The 26,348-nt window shown below is 43.8% G+C and overlaps 1 protein-coding gene across 2 annotated transcripts in view; it reads right to left on the reverse strand.

Annotated features, from left to right (window-relative positions):
* The window catches only part of LOC141759662 (cadherin-20-like), an 82,370-nt gene that overhangs the window by 7,513 nt on the left and 48,509 nt on the right, over window positions 1–26,348 (reverse strand). For both annotated transcript variants that reach the window (XM_074621918.1, XM_074621917.1), the window contains exons 2-8: window positions 19,856–20,158; window positions 14,354–14,648; window positions 13,875–13,994; window positions 9,710–9,877; window positions 7,677–7,864; window positions 6,614–6,861; window positions 1,069–1,205 (exon numbers count right to left, since the gene is read on the reverse strand). In XM_074621918.1, the coding sequence (XP_074478019.1) occupies window positions 1,069–1,205; window positions 6,614–6,861; window positions 7,677–7,864; window positions 9,710–9,877; window positions 13,875–13,994; window positions 14,354–14,648; window positions 19,856–20,074 (1,375 nt within the window). In that variant the 5' untranslated portion in view covers window positions 20,075–20,158. The remainder of the gene's footprint in view (window positions 1–1,068; window positions 1,206–6,613; window positions 6,862–7,676; window positions 7,865–9,709; window positions 9,878–13,874; window positions 13,995–14,353; window positions 14,649–19,855; window positions 20,159–26,348) is intronic.

The following is a 26,348-nucleotide window of genomic DNA, read 5'->3' on the forward strand; positions in this document are numbered from 1 at the left end:
AGTTTCAAATCAATCAGCTTCATTTTGCTCCTCTTCTTTCTCTCCGTACCTTCCGACCTGTGCCCTCTCTCCTCGCCCTCTCCGTCTCCGTCACATCTTTAATTAGCCGCCATGCGAAAACTTATTTAATTAGTCATTAATTCAATTACCGTGTGTCTACCAAACAAAGAGACAAAGAGACAAACAAAGCAGAGGGGCATGAAGGTGACTTTCGGTGCTACCAGCTGTGTGCAGATCTGCAGGGCAGCTCCTGCTCTACATAACACAACCAACTCTGCAGGAGTTGTTTTCCTAAATCACTGCTTCTGTGTTTCTGTTGGTTTGTATTCACCCATCTGGTTATCCATGAGTCTCACTGTTATCGTGTCACTTTTGTCTGTAACTGAAGACCTTTTTTCAGTGGAAATCCTTGAACTTTTGTACTAATTTGGTCCAAACTGTAATCACCAAAATAAGTTTAGTTTAATCAAAAGTACCTCCTAGTGGGAACCAGTGCTGACAAATAGATTCTACTTGCTGAGTAGCCTCCAAAATGTTAAAAGTTGTAAAGAAACAGTCATCTTTAATCTCATTTAAACGGCACATAACCAACTCTATGCCAGCTTGTGGAAAAAGGGATAAAAAACACTTCTTGTATCCTTGTTCAAAAGAGTTTACACGGCGATGACGAGCTCAAATTTACACAAATATGTCCAAAAGACTTTATTCTTTATTAAGAAAATGGAAAAATATGCTCAATACTTGCAGTATTATTGTAGTTTGCTGTATGTTTGTAGACAAAATGTGCGTAGAATTCAATTTTGTTATACTTTAAAGCCTCTCTTTCTTAAATAAAGCGATAAAACCAGACAGCGTAGAAACTTACTCCTAAAATCAAGCTTCTTTTTCTTGATTTAAGTGCAGCTACGTGCCATCTTATTCCCTATATATAGACAATCTATCTATCTAACCATCCATCCATCCATCCATCCATCCATCACTTGCACTGGCATGAAATAAAGACAAACATGGTTCTTAGATTTTGCATGAGAAAGCCTGTGCGTGCGTGCGTGCGTGTGTGTGACGTACTCATCTCCATGGCGAGGACGGTGATGTTGTGCCAGCCGATCTCCTCTCGGTCCAGCGAACGCACCGTCATCAGCGACCCGGAAGTGATTTCGATGTAGAAGAACTTCTCGGGGTCACTGGACCTCTCGATGGAATACCTGGCGACACAACAAAATGACACGTGCCATGTGAAGTATATCAGTGCACCTTTGTGTGTTTCTGGGAGCTTGTAATCCTGCCTGGAGGGGGAGAAGCACACACACACACACACACACACACAATCCAGCGTGTGCACCATGTGTGTATCTGTGCGATAAGGCGTCAGGCTGGCAGCTTCTGAAGGCACAAGAAGAAGAAGAAGAAGAAGAATGGGCTCCAGATAAGACTTAATCACAGTATCTGGCTCCTCTGCCAAACTGACGCCGGGGATACACAGACCTGCAGCACTGGCTCGTCTCCTGCCAACGCCGGCCCATTTCCAAAACACTCTTCTGAGAGCCACATGCAACACACACACACACACACATACAGAGGAGCATGTAGAGCACACATACTCTTCCAGGCTGTGGAGGAGAAACCGGTTTATGCAACCGTGAGGTGTCCCGTGTGTTCACACATGGACTGAATCCACCTGTAGCTACTTCACTCTGCAAGAAGTCAAATCACTTCCAAGAGGAGAATGATTAGTGGATTGATTAGAGAATAACAGCCCGTTCTCATTCCCAGGGCGTCAAATACTGACGCATTTGATACCGCCGCACAAGGCGCCTTTTAAACAGTAAACAGTAAACGCTCAGGGATTTATTGTTTCTAGTCATTTACTAAAGAAAAAAATGCAGATAATGTGACGATTTTTATTTTTTTGTATGTATTTGCAAACCAAAAATGCTGTTTTGTCATCTGAGACTCGAAACAATGGTCATTTTCTTTTTCTAAAGATTTATACATTTATTATACAATTAATCTACTAATAAAAATAATGCCTGAGAGCAAATCAAGTCCTTTTCTGACAAGAGGACTTTCTAATCGGCTGGTTGTCTCCAGCTCCTGCTCAGACCCATGAACTCTCCTCTCACTCCCCAGACCTGCCGACCTCCAACTGTCCACTAGAGGTCCTCACACTCTCTTGACAGTCCTGGTCACCTGACATCCCCTCCCAGCTGCACACCTGTTTCCACTTCCTCTAATCAGCCCTGCAGTACCGGCCCTTTCCCACTATGTTTCCCACCATGTTTCCCAGACAGGCTGAGTGGACTGGTTATACTGGGACCAGAAAGTGGACTTTTCATTGGGAATGAACGAGCAGAGAAGCTGAACCTGGATCCGACTGAGGAGGACTTCAGGTGTACAAGAGTGACCTTCAGACTGGTGAGTACAACAACACACTGTGTTTTGATGGTTGATGGAGCGTTGCATGTGTGCACACACTAGTGTTTTTGCTGTGATATGTGTAATATGTTGATAGCTGCAGCTGCTGTGGAGCTGATATTGTTTCTCTGTGCTGTCTCGTTGGTGATGTTTCATTCTGCTGTTGATTCAAGTGGCAGGTTGTTTAATTTCTGTCTCTTCATAACGCTGCACATTAACATAATGCAGCTTGTTGTTGCACCCGCTGCGGTGTCCAGCTGTTATTTATTGTTGGTTATTTTTTATTTAATTGTCTGCGTTTTGTCTCTTTTCTGGTTAATTCTTGTGACGAAGGCTGTTGTTTATTTATTATTGATAATCAGCTGTATGCACAGGCTGCAGAAATGGAATTAATTGTTGGTTTAAACATCAGGGCTCTGTGGTGTGATGTGTTAACATGTTAATGTACCGTATTTTGTAGTCTAAATGTCATCTTAAATTAAATAGTTTGCCAATATATTACATATTTTTAACCCCTCCAGTCTCCCTTTCACTTTTTACCTTCTGACAAGATTTTACTTGAAGGGAAAACCTGAACTGAACTGCCTTTAAATGACAAAATTAATCGTTTAATAAAATTCTGGTAACTTTAGCAGTAGTGTGTGTGTGTGTGTCTGCAGGGTTGTTTGCGGTGTGTGTGTGTGTGTGTGTGTGTTTCGGACTGTGTGTCATGACTGGCGCATCCCCGGCTGCCAAAGATCTCCCTGAAGGATCTCTATTAATATCACTCCTCCACAGCCATGAGGAGGGGCTGCTGTGTGTGTGTGTGTGTGTGTGTGTGTGTGTGTGTGTGTGTGTGTGTGTGTGTGTGTGTGTGTGTGTGTGTGTGTGTGTGTGTGTGTGTGTGTGTGTGTGTGTGTGTGTGTGTGTGTGTGTGTGTGTGTGTGTGTGTGTGTGTGTGTGTGTGTGTGTGTATGTGTCAGATAGCAGGTGAAAGTGTGTGTGTGTGTGTTCAGATCTATCTGCCAGTCATGCTGCCGTCTGTAAAGGACAGAAAGATGTAAAATGGAAATGAGACAGACACAGAGAGACTGAAGGTCACCTGCTGCTTGTTGTTATCTGTCATCTGATGTTGCTGCAGTATCTCAGCTCCTCCCTGTCACCCTGAACTGATTCCTCCGCTATCTGCTGCTGCTGCTGGGACTCTCCTCCAGCTCCAAATCTACGTTTCTATTTTTTTGTTTAAATCTCTCTTCACTGATTCACCGCCAGAATACAGTGCCAGCTCTGGGGATTTAGCTGCATCAGTGCTCTGATTCTCTCTCTCTCTCTCTCTCTTCAGGAATGAGAGAGTTGTTGGTTTATTGTCATGAGTGGAGCTCCTCGAGCATCAGAGGGTTCAGAGCGGCGAGTCCCAGCCTCGAGGTTGTCCCAGTTTTCTAGTCTAAGGGGTCGAGAGAGATTAATGTGATTGGAGGAGGAGTTGAGCTGGACTCTCTGGAGGCGGTGACGGAGAAGAGGTTGGTTACTTGGACCGAGCGGCGCAGGAGATCATTCCTGCTGGTGGCCAGAAAACGTATTAACAGTGTGGACACAATGTGGACTGGGAGGCTGCTGAGGTCTTACTGGTCACAATTACATTTTCTGTAACGTCTGACACAGTACAATACATCTATTTAACTTATAATAACATCCAGTTACTGTCATTTGTGCACTTGTGTGCATGCACATGCTTAAAGGGCATACGTTTTAACTTTTTAACTCTTATGTTATAGGCCTACTTGTGTTTGACATTTGTTTTTTCCGTGTTTGCGTACTGCTGCTGTGACGTGCACATTTCTAGTGTTGCTCCCTCTTAGGCGATTAGTTATCGTTTTGGTCTCAGTCGACTAAGATTTCTTTTGTCGATTTGTCATTTTTTTATGCTTCTTTCATGCTGAAAGAATTATGTCCAAGAAACTTCCCCCTCTGGGATTTATAAAGTATCTATCTATCTTAAGGTGGCAGAGAATAGGGACAGGCGAGTGCATTTTCTTCCTCATATAACATTTGCGAAGCAGATTTTTTAAAAGTATTTTAAATCCATCATTGTTTGCATCCATGTTTACTATCTTACTGTCTTCTTCTTCTCTGACTTTGCTGGTGCATTGCTGCACATCTTGGTGCGTTACCGCCACCTGTTGATCAGTGGAATAGTGTGTACTCGCACCACCATGCTATTAAGTCAATATATAGTATGTCAAATGTATTTTTCAGTATGCAAGCCAGCATGCTTTTCTAGCTATTCTGACCCACAATCATCTGTACAGAGGATGTATGAGCAAGAGGGTCAAAGTTCAAGGCGCAACGTTATGACGAAGACGTGTGTCCCAACTGTAGGCATACTGCATGCAACAGTACGTTCTTTGTGAGGACAGCTGCAGTATGTAGTAAAAGTGTGCCACTAGAGGTCAAAAACTCCCCGGGGAATCTTTAAGTGTCCAACTTCCAAGTGTTTCGTCCTCAAAAGTCCTCACAATGTAGTGTCCATAGCATGTGGAAATCCCATAATGCAACAGTTTGCTTTTAGATGTGCAAAGTACAGTGATGTGACCTGTCAGCGAAGGGGAAATGATGGTGTGTAAAATCTCAATTTCCTGCTCACTATTGACTGTTTGTTGAATAGTGAATGAGGAGGAAATTCCGGACACAGCACTTCTAGATAAACTGCTGAGTGTCCGAGCAGACGAGCAGCCACCGTGTCATCATCCACATCCTCATCATCCTCATCCCGCGGACCACTCTTAGCCCCTAATGGAGGCTGTAGAGCGGACAGCTGGGACGGGGTGCAGCCCGTGCCATGTGAAACACTCATTTACTGCCGCGGTCATTGATTCCTTCGGATGATTAATAGCCTAATTAAAGGCTTTATGTCTAATTAGTTTATGAGAGGTGCAGTCTGGACAGTAAACCCACCACGCAACATCTGTTCTGTTAGAGCACAAAAACATACTCTCCAATCATTGAGAGGAGTGAAAGTCCTCAGCCTCTCGTGTCTCTGGGTGTTGACTGATTGCTGGACGGTGGAGCGTTGTTATTAACATTATGATGTTTGTCCTCCGTCAGTAGTATTTGTCCAGACTGGGGAGCTCACATGGTGATGAATAAAACCTCAGTCATGTGTGCGTTGTAGCCTCCTGTGAGGAGTCATGATGTGATGCTGCTCTCTGCTGGTGATCAGGTTACATTACATCTACTGTACAGAGCCAGAAAGAGCCTGTCAGCCAACTCACAGTAAATTACTCTTGATTGATAAATCAGCTGAATGTAATGTTCTAATAACGGTTAATTAGCTTCACAGCCTGTCCCAGCATGCATCTGGAGTAATACAGGAAAACATGTGTTCTGTTGTCGTCACTCATTTTATTTGGATATTGATGATGCATATTCTGCAATTAGCTATTATTATTATAGTGACATTTCAGATTGTTTTGTTTTTATTGGCATTTTTAATTGAAGGAGCAAATCAACATGTTTTCATGAGCTTTATATTTAATTTGTTTGTCACTTTAATTTAATTTTCGGACAACTTACAGGTGCAGAAGCTCATGAATGCATCATTGTCAGGCAGCCAACTCTTATCTCTGAGATTTCAGAGCCTCTAAGCTGCACTTGAACTCACCATAAGTTATTAAAAGATGTTTGAGATGCTTTTTCTACTGCATTTAGAAAATACAATATATATGTACTGTGATGGTTTAGCTAGATAAAGTAGGTTTCCATGCTGTACCAAAATGAATAGAAAAATTGTCTGTAGTAATGTAACGTATATGAGACTTTTGGGGCTTAACATGCAAAAAAAACAACAAAAAAACAGTTTGATCCTGTAAAACTGATAAAATAAAACAGACTTTTGGTGGTTGATAGCGGCGTTCTCCTATTAGACTTTTGAATACAACTAATACGGAACACAACTGTGTAATTTTCATGATTTATACTTTGCTGAACAATTCATTAAGACCATCCCCACACCTGACAGGAGTTGTGCTTTTGAAGTTCATTTCTTTGGTGTATTTATTGGCCTGGTTTGGACTATAAACTCGCAAAACTGAAGCCAAAAGTGGAATCATGTTTCACCTTATCGTCTCTGTGGAAGCAACAAGGAGTTTGAAAACGAGGAGAGAAACTGTAAAAACCACATGAAGCCACGAAGGTGTTGTTGTTGCCACGTCTTCCTCACCTCACAGTGTTGTTGGCAGCATCAGGGTCCCTCGCCGACACCGTCCTCAACACCGTCCCGATCTTGGTGTCCTCTGACAGCTCGATGTAGTACGCCGAGGAGTCAAACAGTGGGGGCTCGTCCACGTCGTCCACGCTCACGTGCACGATGGTGACGTCCTTGAAGGTCCCGCGGAGAGCGGGGTCCAGGTGAGTGTTGGCGCCCTCCACTTTCAGAGTGTAACTGGGCTTGCTCTCAAAGTCCAGTGGCTGGAGGGGGAACACGCATAAATGAATCTTAAAGAACGTTGGCTGCAGTTTTAAACACAAGTTGACACTTTTTGCAGTCAGAATTCCCCTTTAAAAGAACTCTCAATTGTAATTCCTTCAAGAAACACTTGAGTTTGTGCCAGTTTGATGGTTAAAAAGAGACTCTCCTGCAGAACTGTATGTACAGTAGAAGTGCAGCTCTGCATTCAGAGAGGAGGTAACCAGTTATGCCAGGACAGACTGATGAAGAAGGCTCCGTAACGGCAGAAAGGTTGAGAGATTAAGACAAGTGTTTCTTCAAAAAAGTGAAAGCACTGATCAGTAAAAGCATTGTTTTTACACACTGACACTGAACCTGGATCAGACTGAGGAGGACTTGAGGTGTACAAGAGTGACCTTCAGACTGGTGAGTACAACAACACACTGTGTTATGATAGTTGATGGAACGTTGTATGTGCACACACTAGTGTTTTTGCTGTGATATGTGTAATATGTTGATAGCTGCAGCTGCTGTGGAGCTGATATTGTTTCTGACACTAAGAACCAAGAATTTGTTGTAGACAGCACTTTACAAGTTATGTAATGTTTCTACCTCTCAAGGCAAAATTACATTTCCAGATTTTTAAAGGGGGTCTTGTGACTTTCTCGCTGTATGACCAAGGAGCTTTACAAACCCAGGCTATCTCTCCTTCTTTCATGAAATGTATCATAAATCATAAGTTCTATTAGTTAAACATCCCTCAAAGTGAGATGAATGCATGATTTGTTTTCTGGTTTCTGATAAGAGGGATGATGCTATCAGTTCGTCTGTGTACCTTTTTCACTGTGATGATGCCGAAGAGGTTGGTGGGGTCGGTGCTGATGTCAAAGGTGTCCCTCCCATCTCCGTCGATGATGCTGTACTTCATCTCGGCGTTGACCCCGATGTCCCTGTCCTTCGCCCAGATGCGACCCACCACTGAACCCACAGGAGCCGACTCTGGGATGCTCATCTGATACAGTCCTGAGGAAATTAATGAATGAGCAGGGTTATCATCCATGTCATACCTCTTCTATCCTCTAGAGAGAGCCAAACCTCTTCCATCACCTCTACGGCCGCTCTCTCACCCTCAAAAATCACATCTCAGACAGCTTAAAATAAATGGCTCCATAAACGCCTCACAATTGGGTTATATACTGTCTCGTGGGCCGGCTTCAATTTCATCTACCGTTTAACCTCAAAGAAGAGGTGACAGCTGCCCAATTTGTGGCGCTCCCTGCAGTCCAAAGTGAAATGCCTGCACATTGTGCTTGACAGAGGGGAATCCCTGAAGCTCTTCACAACCGATCAAAGTTTCATCGAAGTGATGGCGCTAATTGGTGGGGGACTAGTGATGGAGGTGGGCGGTGGGTGTTTGCTTTGTCTCGAAGCGGAGCCACCCGTCGGCCAGGAAGAGATGACCGCGGACAGCTATAGACAACCCCTGACCTCAGGAGGATGGTAATGAGAGGAGCAGAAATGAGGATAATCAAAGAGACAGCATGGGGCGACTGGAGGTGGCTGAGAGAGGATGGGGAGGGAGAGGAGGCCAGGGGGTAAATGGACAGGGACTGGTGGCCAGGAGTGGACAGAGGGAGGAGGGCAGAGGGGCGAACGGCTTGGATGCTCCAGAGAGACAAATGAGGTGGAGAGATGTGGAGATGTGAGGTCGGTTAGAGGGCTGATTCTCACCCATACAAAACAGTAAACTCTCACTTTGGATAGCAGCGTTCACACATTACACATGCAGACATTTGCAGCTGAAACAAGCTGACATGTCAAACCACAAGTCGAGTATCAGCCCTGAAACAAAACAGCCGGATGCTTTTGAAATTAAAGTGCAGTTCAGTGTCATTTGAGGGCCTCGGCTTGAGGTTTGTGGTGCGTTTTGAAGCCTCGTGTTGGGTTAGAGATCTAACAATGCATGGTACAATATACAATACAGGGTTCACTGTACACTCATGATCATTTTAAAGGAATACTCATGATATTTTTGAATGAAAACAAACTGATTATTTAAATTTAAAAAGTGCACATTTTTCTTTTGGTGCAAGATGCAAATGAAGAATCCCTTACATACATGTAAAAATAGAGCAGCTACTTTACAATCAGAACTTTACCTGCATAATGCTAAACTTAATAATAAAATATATACATATAATGAGAATGTCCTCATGAGGATCAAACATCTCAACTTTTTCCAAACACTACAGGTGGCTTTCTTTAAGACTATAAACTGATATTCGATTCGTCCTTTTAGTCATTTTTCAAGCAAAAATGCCAAAAATTCAGTGAGGATTCGCTGCTTTTCTGTTGTTTTTTTTTCTCGTTGTCAGCTTAATATTTTTGCGTTTTGAACTGTTGTTCAGACAAAATAAGATATTTGAAGACATCACCTTGGACTTTGGGAAACTGTGATTGACATATTTTACTATTTTCTGACATTTTATAAACGAAAAATAAATAATCTGCAGATTAATCATTAGTTGCAGCCCTCATGCAAACAATAATTTGTAACTTTTAGAAGACTGATCAGATTTAGTAAATATTGAGATCCATTTTTTCAGCTTCATGATGCATTTAGTCACATTTTTGTACAGTATTGTGATATATTATGTTACGATATAACCCCTGTTTCTCTCCTGTTGAGAGAAACTTTCTAAAACTTTTACATTTAGCTTCTTTTATCAGCCGTAAGAGTATCAGGAGGGATTAGAGGAAGGTGATGTGGGTTCAGGTAGAGCGGGAGCAAAGTGAATCAGAGGAAAAGAGAGAAGAGAATAATAGGACAGTTGTGCAGTAAAGAGGAACTGTTAGTCCGTCTCTTACTCTGGTCAAACATGGGCGGGTTGTCGTTGATGTCGCCGAGCGTGATGTTGACGGTGGTGGTACCGGCGAGCCCCCCCAGCTGGCCGCCCATATCTTTGGCCTGGATGGCCACAGTGTAGTTTTCTCTGGTCTCCCTGTCCATGTCTGCCAGGGACACCCGGACCACGCCTGAGGAGAGAGATGGAGGGGGAGAGGGAGGGTAAGAAAGGGCAAACACAAACACACATGAGGTGACTCAAAGGTCAGCCACAGAGAGCTGGTGACTCAGATTAGGGTCATGTGTCCGAGCGATGGCGTCCTGGAATGTCACGCTCTCGACGGACCGGACAAAGAGGCTGCATGAGTGATTCATAATTAAACTTGTCGTTCTCTTCTATTTTTCAAGTAATGATTTTAATCACAGGGTTTAAAGCTGTAACGGACAATATGGTTTAAACACAACTTCATTATCGGGCTGCAAAAGAGAAAAAACATGTCATCCAAACTGAATGTCATGTATTTTATCACACTTTATGCTACTTTTGTCCAAAGAAATGTACATTTTTCTGCACAACATACAATGACATCGGGAGTTATTAGGGCAGTTATCTTGTTTGAGTCCACTTCTTTTGTTTAAAATAGTTAAAATAGAAGCATTTCTGCAGGTAAAACCATGATTATATAAACGGTATCAAGTGGATATGAGTTAACGTGTGCATATGTGCATGACAAAAGGTACATGCTTGCATCCAAAATAAGTGAATCCAAACTTTGACTTGACAAACTTTGCTTCTAGACGACTAAATAGTTCTCATGAAATAACGGCACACTTCATAACGTGGCTATTGCTGTGGATGTAACCTGCCTTAACCTATCGTCTCGTGATACCAGCCAATCAGAGATGTCTGCCTACCTGTCTGGGAATCAGGTCGTGTCAAAATGCCAAAATTGAGGCTTCAAAACGGCAGTCCACAAACCAATGGGTGAAGTCACATTGACTACGTCCTTCTTATATACAAAATTGTTGCTAGAATGGCGAGAACAGCCGCTCTCAAACCTCTGTGCCTGTGTTTCTGCTACGACAAGCACATGGCTTCTCCTAAAGACTTGGATTGGTTCCGCTGTGCAGGTATTTCTTTAAACTCTACACTTGTTTCCACCCAGTTTTAGCAACGAGACCAGGGAGATTGTCTTCAGTCTCTATTGAGCGAAGGGTTTAGAGACTGACTTGTGAGTCGAAACCTTAACCTGGTGCTTAACCTTCAAGGATGTGTGCTTTCAGTTTGCTCTCCCTGTTGCCCGGGTCCCATCTGTGCACCATCATCACCAGTGTATTATTACCAAAAACATCCACACATAGCCAGCTTTACACAGATGCAGCAGAATCCAACCAAGGTCAAGTGATGCTTTGTGCTGAGGAGTAAGAAAAAGGAGTGCATGTGTGGGTCTGAGCAATATGTGTTAACGGTTTTACATTGTGTTCACACCAATAAAATTCCAGTGCTGTGCTCATCGGTGAGTCAGGGAGGCTGATTGATAGCTGTAGAGCCACTAGTGTTTCTGTGATGGATGAAGCTACGGCAGCAGCAGTCTGACTGGCTGCTGATGGGCAGCGCTGCCCGAGAGCTTTGGCCACAGATTTCTGTGCTGACAAACAAGGAAATGAGGCAGCTGTGGTAAAAAATGGCCAGTGGCTCTCTGCTTTCAGGAATCTAATGGATTTATGGAAGTGCTAGGTTGAGTTATGAACGCTGTTGCCCGTGTGTGTGCTGCAAAGTCGCAGTTCAAGCTTCAGGAGTTTGAGCTACTTATTTACAAGTTTTGTATACTTTATTTTTAGTGCTCTTATCTTACTTGATTTTTTTCATATACACTATGTGGCCAAAAGGATGTGGACACCTAAACATTAGAAATATATATACTGGTTTATCTGTAGAATATGTTACGGAGATGAAAAAAAGTAAAGTTAAGTAAACTTGTTTTTAAATTGACACTTCCTGTTTTCATTTCAAAATAAAAGCCCTCAGGCGTTTTTTTCTATAGACAGAATCCCTTCATTTGTTAACACAAGGCTTTTATTCTGAAATATGAGCAGTCAGTGCTGTGGAACACGCAGTCACTTTGAGAGCTCCAAGAATTGATAAAGTTTGGGGTTTAAATCAACACTTCCTGCTCTCATTTAGAAATAAAAGCCCTAAAGCGGGTTTTCTTTGCACAGAATTCCTTCATTTGTTAACACAAGGCTTTTATTCTGAAATATGTGCCGGACAGTGATGTGGAACAAGCAGTGACTTGGAAAGCATCATAAATGAATACAGTACGGAGTTTTAATTGTGGATTAGTACTATTATTTACTAATTACCACACGTTTCTGAACTTTTCTCTGTCTAAAATAAATATAAATTATATTTATCATGAAGTTAAATGGCCATTAAAAGGCAAACTCTATGCAGAAAGAAAGGGCTGACAGCAGCAGCAGAAACACAGCTGACAGGCAGCCGACACGCAGCCAACAAGCGTCTAGTGTGAACACAAGACTCCTGCATCCTGCAGCCACCACGCGACGCAGACGCCACGCGCTCCTGATGCGGGTAGTGTGCCCACGGCTTTAGCTGACAAGATTGATACCACTCTCATGTTTGTGCATTACTGTAAGTATGAAGCTAAAGACGACAGTTTGTTTAGATTTAGGAAAAGATCATGGTTTGCATTAAAATTAGTACGTTAATCACGGAAGTTATCTCAGGTTGTGTGTCTTGTACTAAAGTGGGTGTGACGTGCAGTAATGTGGGGGTGACCCTTCTCGCCGGTTCCATCTCAGCATTTAAAGGGAATGTATGTAAGTTTTTACACGTATAAATGTTTTTTATTGCCAATGTGTGAACAGCTTGTAACCTATAACCTAAAAAATGAGACTTTCCTTGACTCTCTGCTTTTAATGTGAAGAATGTAGGATGTTTTTTTCCATGAAAATCCAATGGATGTGACGTCATGCACGCTCGCAAGTGCCTTTTATTCTCTTCAGCTTCGCTACAGGGCTGACATTGTGCAACCATAGCTAACGTTGCTTTAGAAATGGAGAATTATCAGCCCCCACCACAACTCAGACTCCAACACAAACTCAAGTTAAGCACAAAAAAAACAAAGTTATATCTAGTGAAGCCCGTCTTGCAAAACAGGAATGTGACCGATGTTGTTGGGGGGGAAAACTAGGATCAACATCGGCCGGTCCTTTGATACACGAATGGACCTTCGTTTGGTTTTAGGTATCAAAACGGACCCCAAACTGACAAAGTTCCTATTGGACAGGTAAGCTGACTTTACCGCCATGCATGTGAAATATATAGTGATATTGTGGTTTTAGCTGGCTAATCAGTCACATTCAGTCTTGTGTGTGTTGCCTCACTGGTTTGACCGATGGTTGCTCGCGTCTACGTAATGTGAGCACATGTGAGTTGACTTAACGGCCACAGGTGTCACTGTTAACAAGCAATTTCTGATTCCTACATAGAGCCCCTTTAATGTAGAGAGTTGTATCAATCTGCTCGTCTAACTCAACAAGATGAGAAAGTTAGTAATGATATATGTTTATGAATTACTAGAATAGTAAATTACTATAGCATTGTTTGCTAAATGATTGGCAGCAATGTGAAGTATATTCGGTTTGTCGTAAACAGACATAAAACATGCAAAATCATTGTCGTGGTCCTTCAATGACAGACAGATCTATTTTTAGAGAAGTCAGTTTGAGTTTAGCACATCTTTCCATGTTGAGTGCCAGGAATTTGAGTTATTGCGAGTTACAACAAAAGAGCGCCGTGTTTCAGACGAGTGTTCGGTAGTCTCGTAGCAACAACGGGAGGCATGCTGAGCTTCCCACATTCAGAGCCAGTTGGTATACACAGGGGCTTAAAGTGTGGACTGCTAAAATCGGACTGTGGTGCAATTACAGTGTTAGAAACGAGGTGGGGGGAATTAGCAGGAGCTGTCAGCAGAGTGTTAGTAAATCCTGACCCGTCGGTGCTACTGTCGTTTGTCGACATTATCGGGTCATCTGACATCATTCACACTTATCACAAATTCATGTGGAGCTCATGAAATAGTTAGTGAAGTTTGAAATCCATCAGACTCTACATGTAATGGATCAAAATGCCAGTTGCCGTGGTTACAGATTGAGAAGCCGTACCAGTCTTGGCGTCCACCGAGAAGTACGGCTGGCCCTCCAGGATGCTGTAGACCACGCGAGCGCTGTTGCCATACGTGGGGTCGTCGGCGTCTGTGGCGGTCAGCTGGATCACAGATGTTCCTGGGAGAACAAAGGAGGCGAAGATGAAGAGGGAGAAAAGGAAGACGCCAGTCATCTACACCATGCAAATCAAAAGAAATCATTTTGGGTGGAGTTTTTCCATCTGTGGCTGGAGCAGCTCCAGGAATTAACTATGCTCATTTACTTCAGAGTAACCACAAACAAGTTGGTTTATGAATAGTGAATGAAGCAGATGGAGACGAGCCTGTCGGAACAAGCGACAACTCTGCAGGGCTGTTATGTACTCTGGTATTATTCACCAGCCACTCCCTTTAAATACAAACACCGCAGACATGCACAAGCAACAGTTTAGTTCCTGTCTCCATCCATCTGGCTGCCTTCATCCCCCCCCTGCTTACCTATATTGGACATTTCAGGTACAGACGCCTGGTATGGCCCATCCAGGAACTTCGGCTCGTTGTCGTTGATGTCCTGGATCTTCACGATGAACTGGGACTCGGGCTCCAGAGGCCTGTCCGTCAGGCGGTTGCGGGCCTGGGCGCGGAGGACGTACTGGGCCCTCACCTCCCGGTCCAGCCTCTGGATGGCGTGGATGTCCCCCGTGCTGTCGTCGATGGTGAAGGTGGTGCCCGCGCCCTCACCCGTCAGAATGTACTTAATGGACCCGTCGCCTTTATCCATGTCTGAGTGGAGCTGTTAACAAAGATAGAGTCAAAAACGTTTTATTCCACAATGCATATTCTCTAGGAAAAGATCCACTTTTCTTTGTTGTTTCTCAGACGTTTTGTGAGTAACACGGGACAAATAAAAATGTTCAAATCTGTACCCAAACTCCTAGTAAAGAGAATGCAAGGGGATCAGTGACTCTGCCAACAAAGTGCACAGAAATGGCGAGATATTTGCGACACGTTTGCATGTGCATGACGCTGCCTCGCATATCCTACGTTTGTTTGGAGCGCTCGTTGTGTGCGTTTACTTGTCCAAAGGATCCGTCCTTTCCACACTTCCCATCCATTATCAGACAGTGTGAAAGTGAAAGCGTTTGTCCAATCAGGTGCTGAGTGCCTATAGTGGCAGCCGCGTCCAAAAATGCGTCTGTGGACACGTACCCTTAGTCAGAAATGAACGCAACGCATATACGACGTGAACGCGTGGCTAAAAAGCAGAATATCTCCGGCCTAAGTGTGACAGTGATCACAAGTTGAAACAACAGGAATATAACACATGTGCAGCAGTCCTAAAGTATTAGTACAGCGACATGATTTTGAGGACATTTAATTAGGTCACATCCCCTAATTTTAGAACAATGCAGCAGCACAGTGATCCAAAACATCCAGACAAGACTACCAGTGGAAAGTTCTTCTGTCTGTCCAACTCAATCACATGATCTCAATCCAACTGAACATGTGTCGGTGACGTTGGTCGCGATGCAGGCCCCCGCAGAGCATTATACCGAGCTGATTGCTGTCATTGGTCAACAGAAAATTAATCTACAATTTATGATATTTGTCAACAAAAATGCAAAGCAATCTTTGGTTCAGTGTGAGGATGCTGCTTTTATATAACTGTAAATTGATCATCTTTAGGTTTTGGACAGTTGATGAAGACAGACATTAGTATGCATAACAACTTTATGTTTAAAGGTGCAGTGTGTAGGATCTAGTGGTGAGGTTGCAGATTGAAACCAATTGAAACTTCTCCCATGTGCCAAACGTGTAGGACAACTGTGGTGACTCAACAATTCCTACTTCATGTTCATCCGATGTTTTCAATTCACTCTGTCTCACTGTTCCTAGTACTTTCCATTTAGCCGTTCAACATGCTACAACGCAGAGTTTCCATTTCAAATGTAAGATCCTTTTCAATAAGTGTTGACATTGTTTTCTTTTTCTTTATTCCATCTATGTGCTAAATTGGACGAAAGAACGTGCACATGACAATGTTGTCAACATATTCATTCTAGTCCTAATTGAACCAGTGGGTAAATTAACTGTCGACCTCTGCGGGTGGTGTATAAGCGTACCTTTAATACTGTAGCTGTAAGGACACATCTAATCACAGCTTCTAGCCTGTTTTGTTGACATGGGCCCTGCAGTGCAATCAGGAGCCTTTTGTGGCCTGTGAGTGCAAATGCCAGCGTGTTGATGTGCAATCACTCTGTACTTTGTACTTAAAGGGTCTCTGCATATGATGAGTACTTACTGCCATCACACTGGCAAGAGCGGAATTAAATGCCCCCATTGACGTCTGTCTGGTATATAATCAACCCACAGCACTGACAACACCCCCCCCCACACCCCCGCTGACTCTAAAAACACTCTTTTTCAAGATACTCGGCCTTTACGTCGTCTGAGACCACTAAGTGAAATGACCAAGCCGAGGCTGTCGAAACTGCTCAAAGTTTTGCAGCTACAGCACTCCTTGTTGTTATTCCGCTGATAGTTCAGCATGCAATCTTCACAATACCTATCATTCCCCGAGCAGCCAGACTATACAGGCTTCTCCTATCTCTTCGGACAACGTGCCCACCTGCAATCTCTCCCTGGAAAGCGCCGCGCATGCCGAGCTCGGCCCAGAATATATTTTTTAATCAACACCCCATTGTGGGCTTCAGCTTCGTGTCTCGCGGTGATATATCTCAGGCCGGTGCCTTGCCTCCGCCTCGTCCGCCTTCTCCTGCACTGATCCGTCCTCACCGCTCAAACCTATGAAAGGAGTTTGACACTCAGGCTATCAATTACCTGCTCCGTCTCAAACCTCCAAGCCCAAACCTCCGACATCACCGTGTCTCTGAATACTAAAGCACCTCGACAGAGGAGTGGCAAGGTAGGCTGAGCTGAGGAGAGAAAAAAAACCTACAGTACATGTTTCCACTGCTTTGTCACATCCTACAATGCCTTTCTGCCTTGAGTGGCTCTCTGGGAATCAGCCCGGCTTGACAGAATCACTGGGCAGCTTTAAAAAAGAACCAGAGAGGAAACTGTGAATGGGAACGAAGAAGAAGATGGAAGTGAATATGTTGCAGCGACTGTGAGCAGATACAGTACAGCACGCGTGATACCCTCTCGGGACTTGTTACTCCTCTATCTGGTCGGAGCACATGACTTTTTGGAATCTGGTGTTCCCAGGCGGTGGAGGGGAAGTTATTCCAGAACACTAATTAGGAAGGTTTGCATCATTTCCAAAGGGACATTTTTGGAGGATGTGCAGCGTTTTTAAATGCCGACGAGGAATACCGCAAATTCCCTCAAAGGTCTGGAATCAGGGTTTTAAGATCAGGGCTGCGTATTTTCAGGACTTTGGGAATAGTGAGTATTTTAATGAATCCACATACGAGCACAGGGAGATACGCTCTGATAGAACGCTCTGCAGGAATCACGCTTTATTCACTCAAGTGCCGTTTTCAATTTGTTATCGGCACGGATATTATCTGAATTCACAATTTATGAATGACTGAATGATTGAATGAGGGGAAGGCGTATAAATAGCCCGACATTATAAGGATATTCCGCTTGTCATGATAACGCATTTAGACTTTTTGTCATTTCACGCCACAGGGTTATTATTGTGAAACGGCTTTTTTGCGTTATTTAACGCCGCGGTTATGTTTAGGCAAACCACTTAGTTAGGTTTAGGAGAACATCATGATCGGGCTTAAAATAAGTACGTAAACGATGTAAAATACTTACGTAAACAACGTAACAGAAGTACAGAAAACAAGCAGTCGATCTCACTATCTATTCTACATCACTAGCTCTGAGCGCAGCATATTTACACCGATGCGTTTGCATTGCAGTCAGTACAGACTACATGGTGTGAAATGACACGCCAAAAGCAAGAACGGTGTTGTGATTGTGCCCAAAATTACTTACAAATTGCTGTGTCATTCATTGTGTCAGTGTCACACACTTTGTAACTGTGTTTTGAAAGGTGCTTTATAAATAAAGTTTATTATTAGGGCTGTCAATCGATTAAAATATTTAATTGTGATTAATCCCATGATTGTCCATAGTTAATCAAATACATTTTCAGTTCAAAATGTACCTTTAAAGGGACTGTAATTAGGTTTTTACACGTTTAAACGTGTTTTAATCCTTCTTATTACCAATTTGTGAACAGGTTGTTACTTAACCTAAAAAAACGAGACCTTCCGCATCTTTCTGGGTTTCCTCTATCAGCCTGTAGACTGCTTTCAATGTGAAGAATGGGGGACATTTTTCATTTTTTTTTTCTGTAAAATTCAACAGATGTGATGCTATGCACACTCGTGAGTGCCTTTAATTTCAGCTCCACTTACAGGGCTAACAGTGTGCAACCATAGCTAACGTTCGGTTAGAAATGGAGTCCGTTAACACCAACAAACAACCAGCCTCCACCAGAACTCAGACTCCAATACAAACTCCACGGATATAAGTGTAAAAACTTACATACAGTCCCTTTTAAAGGGAGATTTGTCAAGTATTTAATACTCTTATCAACATGGGAGTGGACAAATATGCTGCTTTATGCAAATGTATGTATATATTTATTATTGGAAATCAATTAACAACACAAAACAATGTCAGATATTGTCCAGAAACCCTCACAGGTACTGCATTTAGCATAAAACAATATATGCTCAAGCCAACAGGCAACAACAGCTGTCAGTGTGTCAGTGTGCTGACTTGACTATGACTTACCCAAAACTGCATGTGATGATCATAAAGTGGGCATGTCTGTAAAGGGGAGACTCGTGGGTACCCATAGAACCCATTTACATTCACACATCTGGAGGTCAGAGGTTAAGGGACCCCTTTGAAAATGGACATGCCGGTTTTTCCTCGCCAAAATATAGCATAAGTTTGGAGCGTTATTTAACCTCCTTCATGACGAGCTAGACTGACAAGACAAATAGTAATGGATTCTTTAGGTTTTCTATTTTCATATGATACCAGTATCTTCACTCTAGCTTTAAAACTAAGCCCGGAAAGTAAAATATCATCATATGGATAAAACATAGTGTCATCAATAAAGTACAGTAGCTCAATGTTTCACCAATGCTGAAACTTCCGAGTTCATAGCTAGAAAACTAGACCAATTCACTGTCACTCACATTTAGTGAGCTTTAGTACTGGGACACTTTTTAAATATATTAATCATTTTCAAAAATAATCATAATTCAAACGGGATATTTTTGCAGTGGCGCTTTCTGGCTCGAAGGCCGTACACATGTGATTTAAAAAGCTTCACCAAAACCCCACTCTTTTTAGTGATGTAGTTTAGTTTCCAATTCCAACGATTGTTGTCTCCCTGCTGATGATGCCTGGCCTTACAACTATTGATCAAATGTTCAATTCACTTTAGCGACCGAGCGATCAAAGTGCTCCTTTGTCAGTATTACCCCCCCCCCCCTGTCTGCTCTTTTCAGAGACCGTCAGTTGTGTTGCAGACGTTGCCGTCCACTTCTGTGGAGCCGGGGGCCGACCGACTGAAGCCTCGGTTCGAGTCAATTAACTCAATCACTGCTGTCTGGCTCTGGTTCAAAGTGGACAGAGGAGAGGCTGTCTTATGGACGCAGTGCATCCAGGGATTAAATTGCATTTTTTGTTGTTGTGTGCAGCGGTTGAAGAGGTTTGCCTCTGCCCACCCATGATCTTCTCTTTTGCATTCATGCGTTCGTCTTCTGTCAGCAGATGACCTCGCGGCTGCTGAGCTCCCCTGTAGATCTCTTAGTTTGTATGTTACTGGTTGAAATCTCTTTGAAACACCTACACGAGGCACCCGCCAAGTGGAAAGGTCATGCAGAAACACTGCCCCCCCCGTACCAGGCCAGAAGCCTCTACACTTTGCATCTCTCCAGGTTATACAGTACCTTTATGTGTGTGCATATTCATACAGTCCATCATGTAGGCAACACTGACCTTTCCAATATAAAGCGGTTCCAGTCCGGTGTACTCCTCCAGGACAAAGAACTGGTTCCACACCCAGCCTCTTTTCACCCTCTGGAGCAGCGCCGAGCTTCCAGCGTTTTCCTCCTCCGCCGGCTTACCCAGAAGGCCTTGAGGCAGAAGGGTCAAAATGCAGAGGACCGCGGGGAGCAAGGTGCCGGCAACTGCTGGAAGATGCAATCGGTCTCCCATTGTTAAACACGGAGTTGTATTTGAAAATCCTCTTTCTTCACGAGGGCGGTTGTTTCCTGGTTCTTTCTGGCTACTGTTGCCGTCCTGGAAGAGAAAAAAAAAGACATTAGTCTCAGATTTGTCCTTTTGGACACCGCCGTCCTTTTGTCGCATACTGAGCCCCAGTCTGTGTTGCACTGTGGGATACCTGCGGATGACACATATTCGCAGTCTTTTCTCCTGCCTCCAGATTAGCCCTCTACTACTGAGTTTTTGTTGAGTTATAATGAGCCTCCCGGCTGAATGAGGGGGCTCCTCTTATGCTGCCGACGAGGCCACGTGGAGGAGGAGAAGAGGTAATGTCAGAGAAGAAGAAGAAAGGGACAATAGGTACGTGACAAAACATTCACTCGCTATTACAGGCCTCCTCACAAACCAGAGAGGTATAAATATAAAGGAGAAGACTGAGGATGTCAAGGGTGTGTGTAACTGTTACATCCCGGTGAGGCAATTGGCTTAGTTTGGAATATGTGGCGGCAATTTGTGGTTTTAACGGGGAGTTATGTGCTGTAACTATTTCTTGGTGAACAACAGCGAGGAGTCTTGTCGCCCCCCCACGAGGTAACCAGGCAACCAACCAAACAGACAACATGCGTAGTGCTAATTAGTTTGGTTTATTTTGGTCGTTTTCAACTTGTACAACTCACGGATAAAAAAAAATAACATGTTTGAAAAGGTTAGGCTGAAGCCTTTTTACATTCATATTAAATCATATTGCACAAATCTAATTAAGTGTATACACTGAAAAATAAAAGAAATTATATATATTATTATATATCTGAAAAGTGAAGCCAATGCTGAAGTGCCTTAAACTTGCATTCTCTCGAACAGCCAGCAGGGGGCGACTCCTCTGGTTGCAAAAATAAGTCTGATTGTATAGAAGTCTATGAGAAAACGAGCCTAATATCTCACTTGATTTATTACCTCAGTAAACATTGTAAACATGAGTTTATGGTCTCAATCACTAGTTTCAAGTCTTCTTCAATACAGCATGATGTTCATTTAGTAAATGATGGTCCCATTTAGAGTCAGATAGACCATAAAGCAGGGGATGCTTTAGGGCGTGGCGTGACTCCACCCTCTCGTGTCACTTCTGGTTGCAAAAAAACAAGACTCGAGGCTTCAAAACCGTAGTCCACTAACCAACGGGTGACGTCATGGTGACTACGTTCACTTCTTACAGTCCATGGTTGATAGGTATAAACTGTGGAGACAGCTGAGGTAGCCGTTTCCCCCTGCTTTCAGTCTGTATGCTAAGCTAGGTAACAGAGTATTCGTATCAATCTTCTCATCGAACTCTCTGCAAGAAAACAAATAAGTATATTTTCCAATTTTTTTTTTCATATCCGAGGTAGTTGTTGACAAAAAGCTTGCATCAACAACATCTCGTTGCCGAATCTCCAGAAAAATGTCCATAAAACTTTGTAATGGAAACATAACTTATGTCACTTCTCGGAGCCCGCAGGAGAAAACAAATGATTGCGAGCTTTTTAAAAGCACCAGCCTCTGCCTCTTTTTCCCTCCAGCTCGGGACAATCAGGCTTTTCACAAAAAAGAAAAAGAAAGAAAAGAGAAGTGACACCACAGTCTTTCCCTTCCTCCTTCCTGTTGCTGTCATGAGGAGAGGCGAGCTCCTCCACACCTTCTGTAAAAGGCCCGGGGGTGTGATGTTCTCAGATTGTAGTGTTTCTGTTAACACCCCTGCTCAGCTTTACTCACACCATGTTCTACAAGTTCCCTTCAGCGCTGCACACCGCTCATTACAAGTGTTCTGTGTTTCTTTCTTTCTATATCTCAGGTTTTTGGAAGGCCTCTATGGTATTGCCTGGTTAGATTTCATGCCTCTAAATACTACCTCCGCTGCATCGCTCGTTTTAATATGAACGTCAGAGGGACCTTTAAGATCAGCGAGGTCAAGTCCACGAATTTCTTGCAGGAGATGCTTTTTTAAGGTATTGATTTGGAGCTAATCAATACCTCTTCACATGCAGCACATGGCCTCCTCTTTCCATCTGCATCTCGTTTTTTATGTGTTAGGAGGACGGACGCATCTGCCCGCTCTTCCTGCATTAACGAGCTCGGGCGGGGGGGGGGAATAGGCAGATTTATGGTGAAAAGGCAGAGAGAAAGGAAAAGAAAAGCTGTGGGGCTGTTAGCGGGGGGGAGGCGGAAAGTTCGGGGCTGAAAATAAAAAGCAGCGGAAGAAAGAGAGACTGTTTGACTCATGAGCTGACTCCATTATGTTTTGTAAGAGAGAGTGCATTGTGCTGCTGTAGACTCTCTCTGAATCGCCAAACTCAGTTAATCATTGTTGAAGAGGCACAAAAGGCATGGAAGGGTGGGGGGGCGTGGCCGCTTTGTCAGCGGGAGGCTGGGCCGAGTGTGTGTGAGTGCAGGCATGTGCATGTGTGTGTGTGTTTGTGGGCCTCCTCCTCTGCTGCTGCTTGGCAGGACGGGTGACACTTGACCTCGCTGCTCCCCTCTTTTCTGCCTATTCAAGCCGCCTGGTTGCCATTATGAAGTAAAATTAGCTCCCTGTTCTTCGCTCACAAACCCCTCGGCCTCGCCTCTCAGCTCCCCCCTCCCACCTCCCAAAAGGTCACGGCTTGCACCCGAGCATTTTGCTCCATTTTGTCGTCCCTAATGAGGTGACATGCGACGTAATTGTGCTGGCAAAACATTTCACACATCTCTCTCTTATGGCATTTCACTTGTTTAAAGAGAAAGCAGCTGGCGTTTGCCACACAAGCTGTGAATGGGAGAGATGAGGGGATGAGGAGCGAGGCGGAGGGTGGAGGAGCAATCATATGACAAAGCCTAAGGCGAAGACTTAAGGTATATTTTCCCACCGAGCTGAGACATTCTGCCCAGTGGAAAATCTGTTTTTGGATTCAAAAGAAAATAACACAATTTAGAGCTTTTAGTGTGCGACAGTAAAAGAGGAAATAAACTGAGAACGAAGAGGAACATATGATTTTTATGTTTGTTTTGAAAACCCCTGAAAGGAAAGATGTTTGAGAGGGAGGAGGAGGAGATTGAGTGATGGAGGAAGCGATGGTGATTGTCAGGAGGGAGCAGCTGGATGAAAATGACGGACCATATTGTTGTATCATCTTACTCCAAATCCACCTGCTGCTCCATTAACTGCAACAACAGACTCCATCAAACTGCTCCTATATGACAAACTGCTACAGTACGACTGACTGACCACCACTGAGCTGAAGCGGCATGTAGTATAATCCCACTATAAACTCCACCTGCTCAGATTAATGAGTCAGTAAACATATTCCATCCCTGTGCAATAACTTAAAGAAACACTCCTGGATGTAGACTACAGACTGTAATGTGTTAAAAGTTTGGATTGGATGCTTCATCAGACTCTTCAGATAGTTCCTGATTCAAATCGTGCAATCATTTTTCTAATTTTAGACTTTTATTTTGGTTGCTTGTGTTCAATTCAAATTAAAAACTGATGCATTTGAGAAGCTCGGCTAGTTTTGGGAATTTAAACAAGCGTTTTGTAGGAAACACCGCATTCCTCAAAGTAAATATTTAAAAAACTATTGGTTTTGTACCCGTAGCTAAAAAAGGCATCCGGCATACCTGGACCATATATTTAAAGGTGCTCAATACGGAATCTAGAGCATTTCTATTGCCTCCACACGGCTCTCAACATGGCAACGGCTGACCTCAGCTAACGGTGCTAACGTCGCTAAAAGTGCTGACAGGGATAACAGTTTTAACCTGAGGGGTAAGTGGAGGGTTGGTGCTCCGCTTATACGCGATGACACCGTCGGTCGGGACGGCGTTATCAGCTGTAGACTCTTTATTAGTGCAGTGCAGAGCGGCGCCAATTAGCTCGCCAGTGGGGCACGCTCACATGCACGATCATGCACTAAAAGGAGCGACTTCATCCTCTGCTCAGGTAGACATTATTCCACTATATTTTTACTTAGCAAATAGGTGTCTGCAGCTTTGCCATGCTCTGGATATCGTATAGAAAATCTTTAAATAATAATAATACAAAATGAGATATTGCAAAACATGTAATATAACTATTACAGTATCTGGAGCTGAACAATCAGTGAATTAATCAAAAATGCAACTTTTTTTCATAATCTTTTCAAGCAAAAATGCCGCAAATGACCTAGTTTCATCTTCTCACATGTTAGGATGTGCTGCTTTTCTTAGGTTTATGTAAAAGTAAACTTTATATATTTGGGTTTTGGACAGTATGAAAGTATAAAAATAGCATTTTATAGACCAAATGGTTAGTTGATGAGGGAAAATCTGGAAAATAATCGTTAGTTCCAGTCCTAATGTTATCAAAAACCTCCCCCAGACCTTTTGGTCCCATTCACTGAGCGAGGTTACCAAGGGCCAACTCAGTGTGTGGTGCATTAGTGTGGGTTCGCCCTGTTTAAGTGCTATGTGGAGCATTATTAAGTGTTAATTTCACAGTGGCCATGTCTGTGCTCCCCTCACCTCGGCTCTAAAAAGGAGGCCTCCCAGACTGTGGAAAAGGTCCTTAAAAACTGGGTGGACCCATGAAAAGGGTTCCACCCACCCTGGCAGGGCCAAACGTCACGGCCAATTTGTTAACCACAATTGATTCTGCACGCCGGATGCCACCGCGAAGGAAGGCTCCGTGTATCTCCGACCGATGCAGGCAGAGAGAGGGTGCACATCGACGCACTTTGACTTATAGATGCAGAAGCGGCGGCGTGAGAAAGTGTCTTTCAATAAGCCGAGCACAATAAGCCGAGCGGGGTGCTGTTGCAAAAATGTAGAAGAATCTAATTTTCGCTTCCCGGGCCCGAGTGCTGAGCGTGACGAGCCGCATTCCTCAACCGAGGGTACATTTCTGAATGTTTATTTACTTATTTACACGTAATTAAACTCTGCTGCTGCACCAACTTTTAATAAGCAGGCCTTCCCCGCAGTGTGGCCTCTGGGTGTTTTGTGTGTGTGTGTATAAAGACGGAATAAAGTGACCAGGTCTTCTAAAGCAAAGGGGTCTCTATACCGTCAGCGCCTGCAGCGGCGACCAGATCCTTAGCCTCCTCCCGGGGAGAGATGGCAGCCTTCAAAGGCAGAGCCTGGATCAGGGAGGTGTGCATTCTGGCCAAACTCTCTCAAGATCACACAGTTGTTTGTGTGTGGGTATGAATACGAGTTCTCTGTGGATGCACAGCATGCCTATGTATGTGTGTGTGTGTGTCAGTGCTACCCTCTATTCGTCCTCATTCCTCCAACCCCGTCCCCCCCTCAGGACAGAGACGCTGGCATGGGGCAGGCTTTGAACCTGCTTCTGTCGTGCTCTCTAATTGTGGGGAGCTCCCCGGGCCTCGGCATGTGCAGCTGTGTGCGCCGCCACCGCTGTGCCGTGACAAGCGCCTCCCTCCCTGCGGCTCGCTTACTGTAAGGTGTTTTTAATTACTCGTCCCTCCCTCCACTCTCTATCTTTGCCTTTGTGTGCCGGGTTGAGCTTCAGAAGTTTAGGGGTTTCTGCACCCTACATTCTCACCCCTCCTTTATTTTCTTTTCTGTGTTATTGTATCATTCAAACACTTATTTTTAGTTCTCCTTCCTCTCGTCCTGGACCTCCTTCTCCTCCCCGATGCACATTTAGTTCATTCATCGCTCGGTGCAGGCCGTAAAAGGAGCCTTGTCATTTATGGAGAAATCAAATCACACAAACTGGCATTCATCCCAGCCACTGGTGCATGGAAATGATGTCACCATGCATAAGCGTCATCTGGAAAAGTTTGCAATCAGTGTCACTCCGCCGCAATTAAACAGCGGTGTCTTGGGGACAGATCCTTTCAAATTAATATCCTAATCTCTTTTGAATTTTTTTTTTGTCTAGAAGGAGAATTGGATGCTCAGTTTTTATCCGCCACGTGGCTGCAGCTCCTCCATTAGACTCTTTCCTGCGTTGGAATTTGTGATATCTCATCCCATCACAGAAACCTGAAAGGTGTTGTTAATACGGAGGCTTCTTCACCGCCTCTCGGCTGACACCGATAATGGTTAGAAAAGTCTTGCTGCCCCAGCGACAGCGCGCCAATCTAGTGTCTTATTTGTCGACTGGAGCTTACAAGACAGGCGATAGCTTAATGGGTTTTATAAGGGGGAAAAAAATTAATCTGTTCTCATCTTGAGAAACTAGAACCTTGGCTGAGGAATGAGGTCTGAATGCCAAACAGAGGTCCATAAAAAGCAGATAGGCATT

This window comes from Sebastes fasciatus, chromosome 21 (genome assembly GCF_043250625.1).
Source record: "Sebastes fasciatus isolate fSebFas1 chromosome 21, fSebFas1.pri, whole genome shotgun sequence".
Classification (NCBI taxonomy): Eukaryota; Metazoa; Chordata; class Actinopteri; order Perciformes; family Sebastidae; genus Sebastes; species Sebastes fasciatus.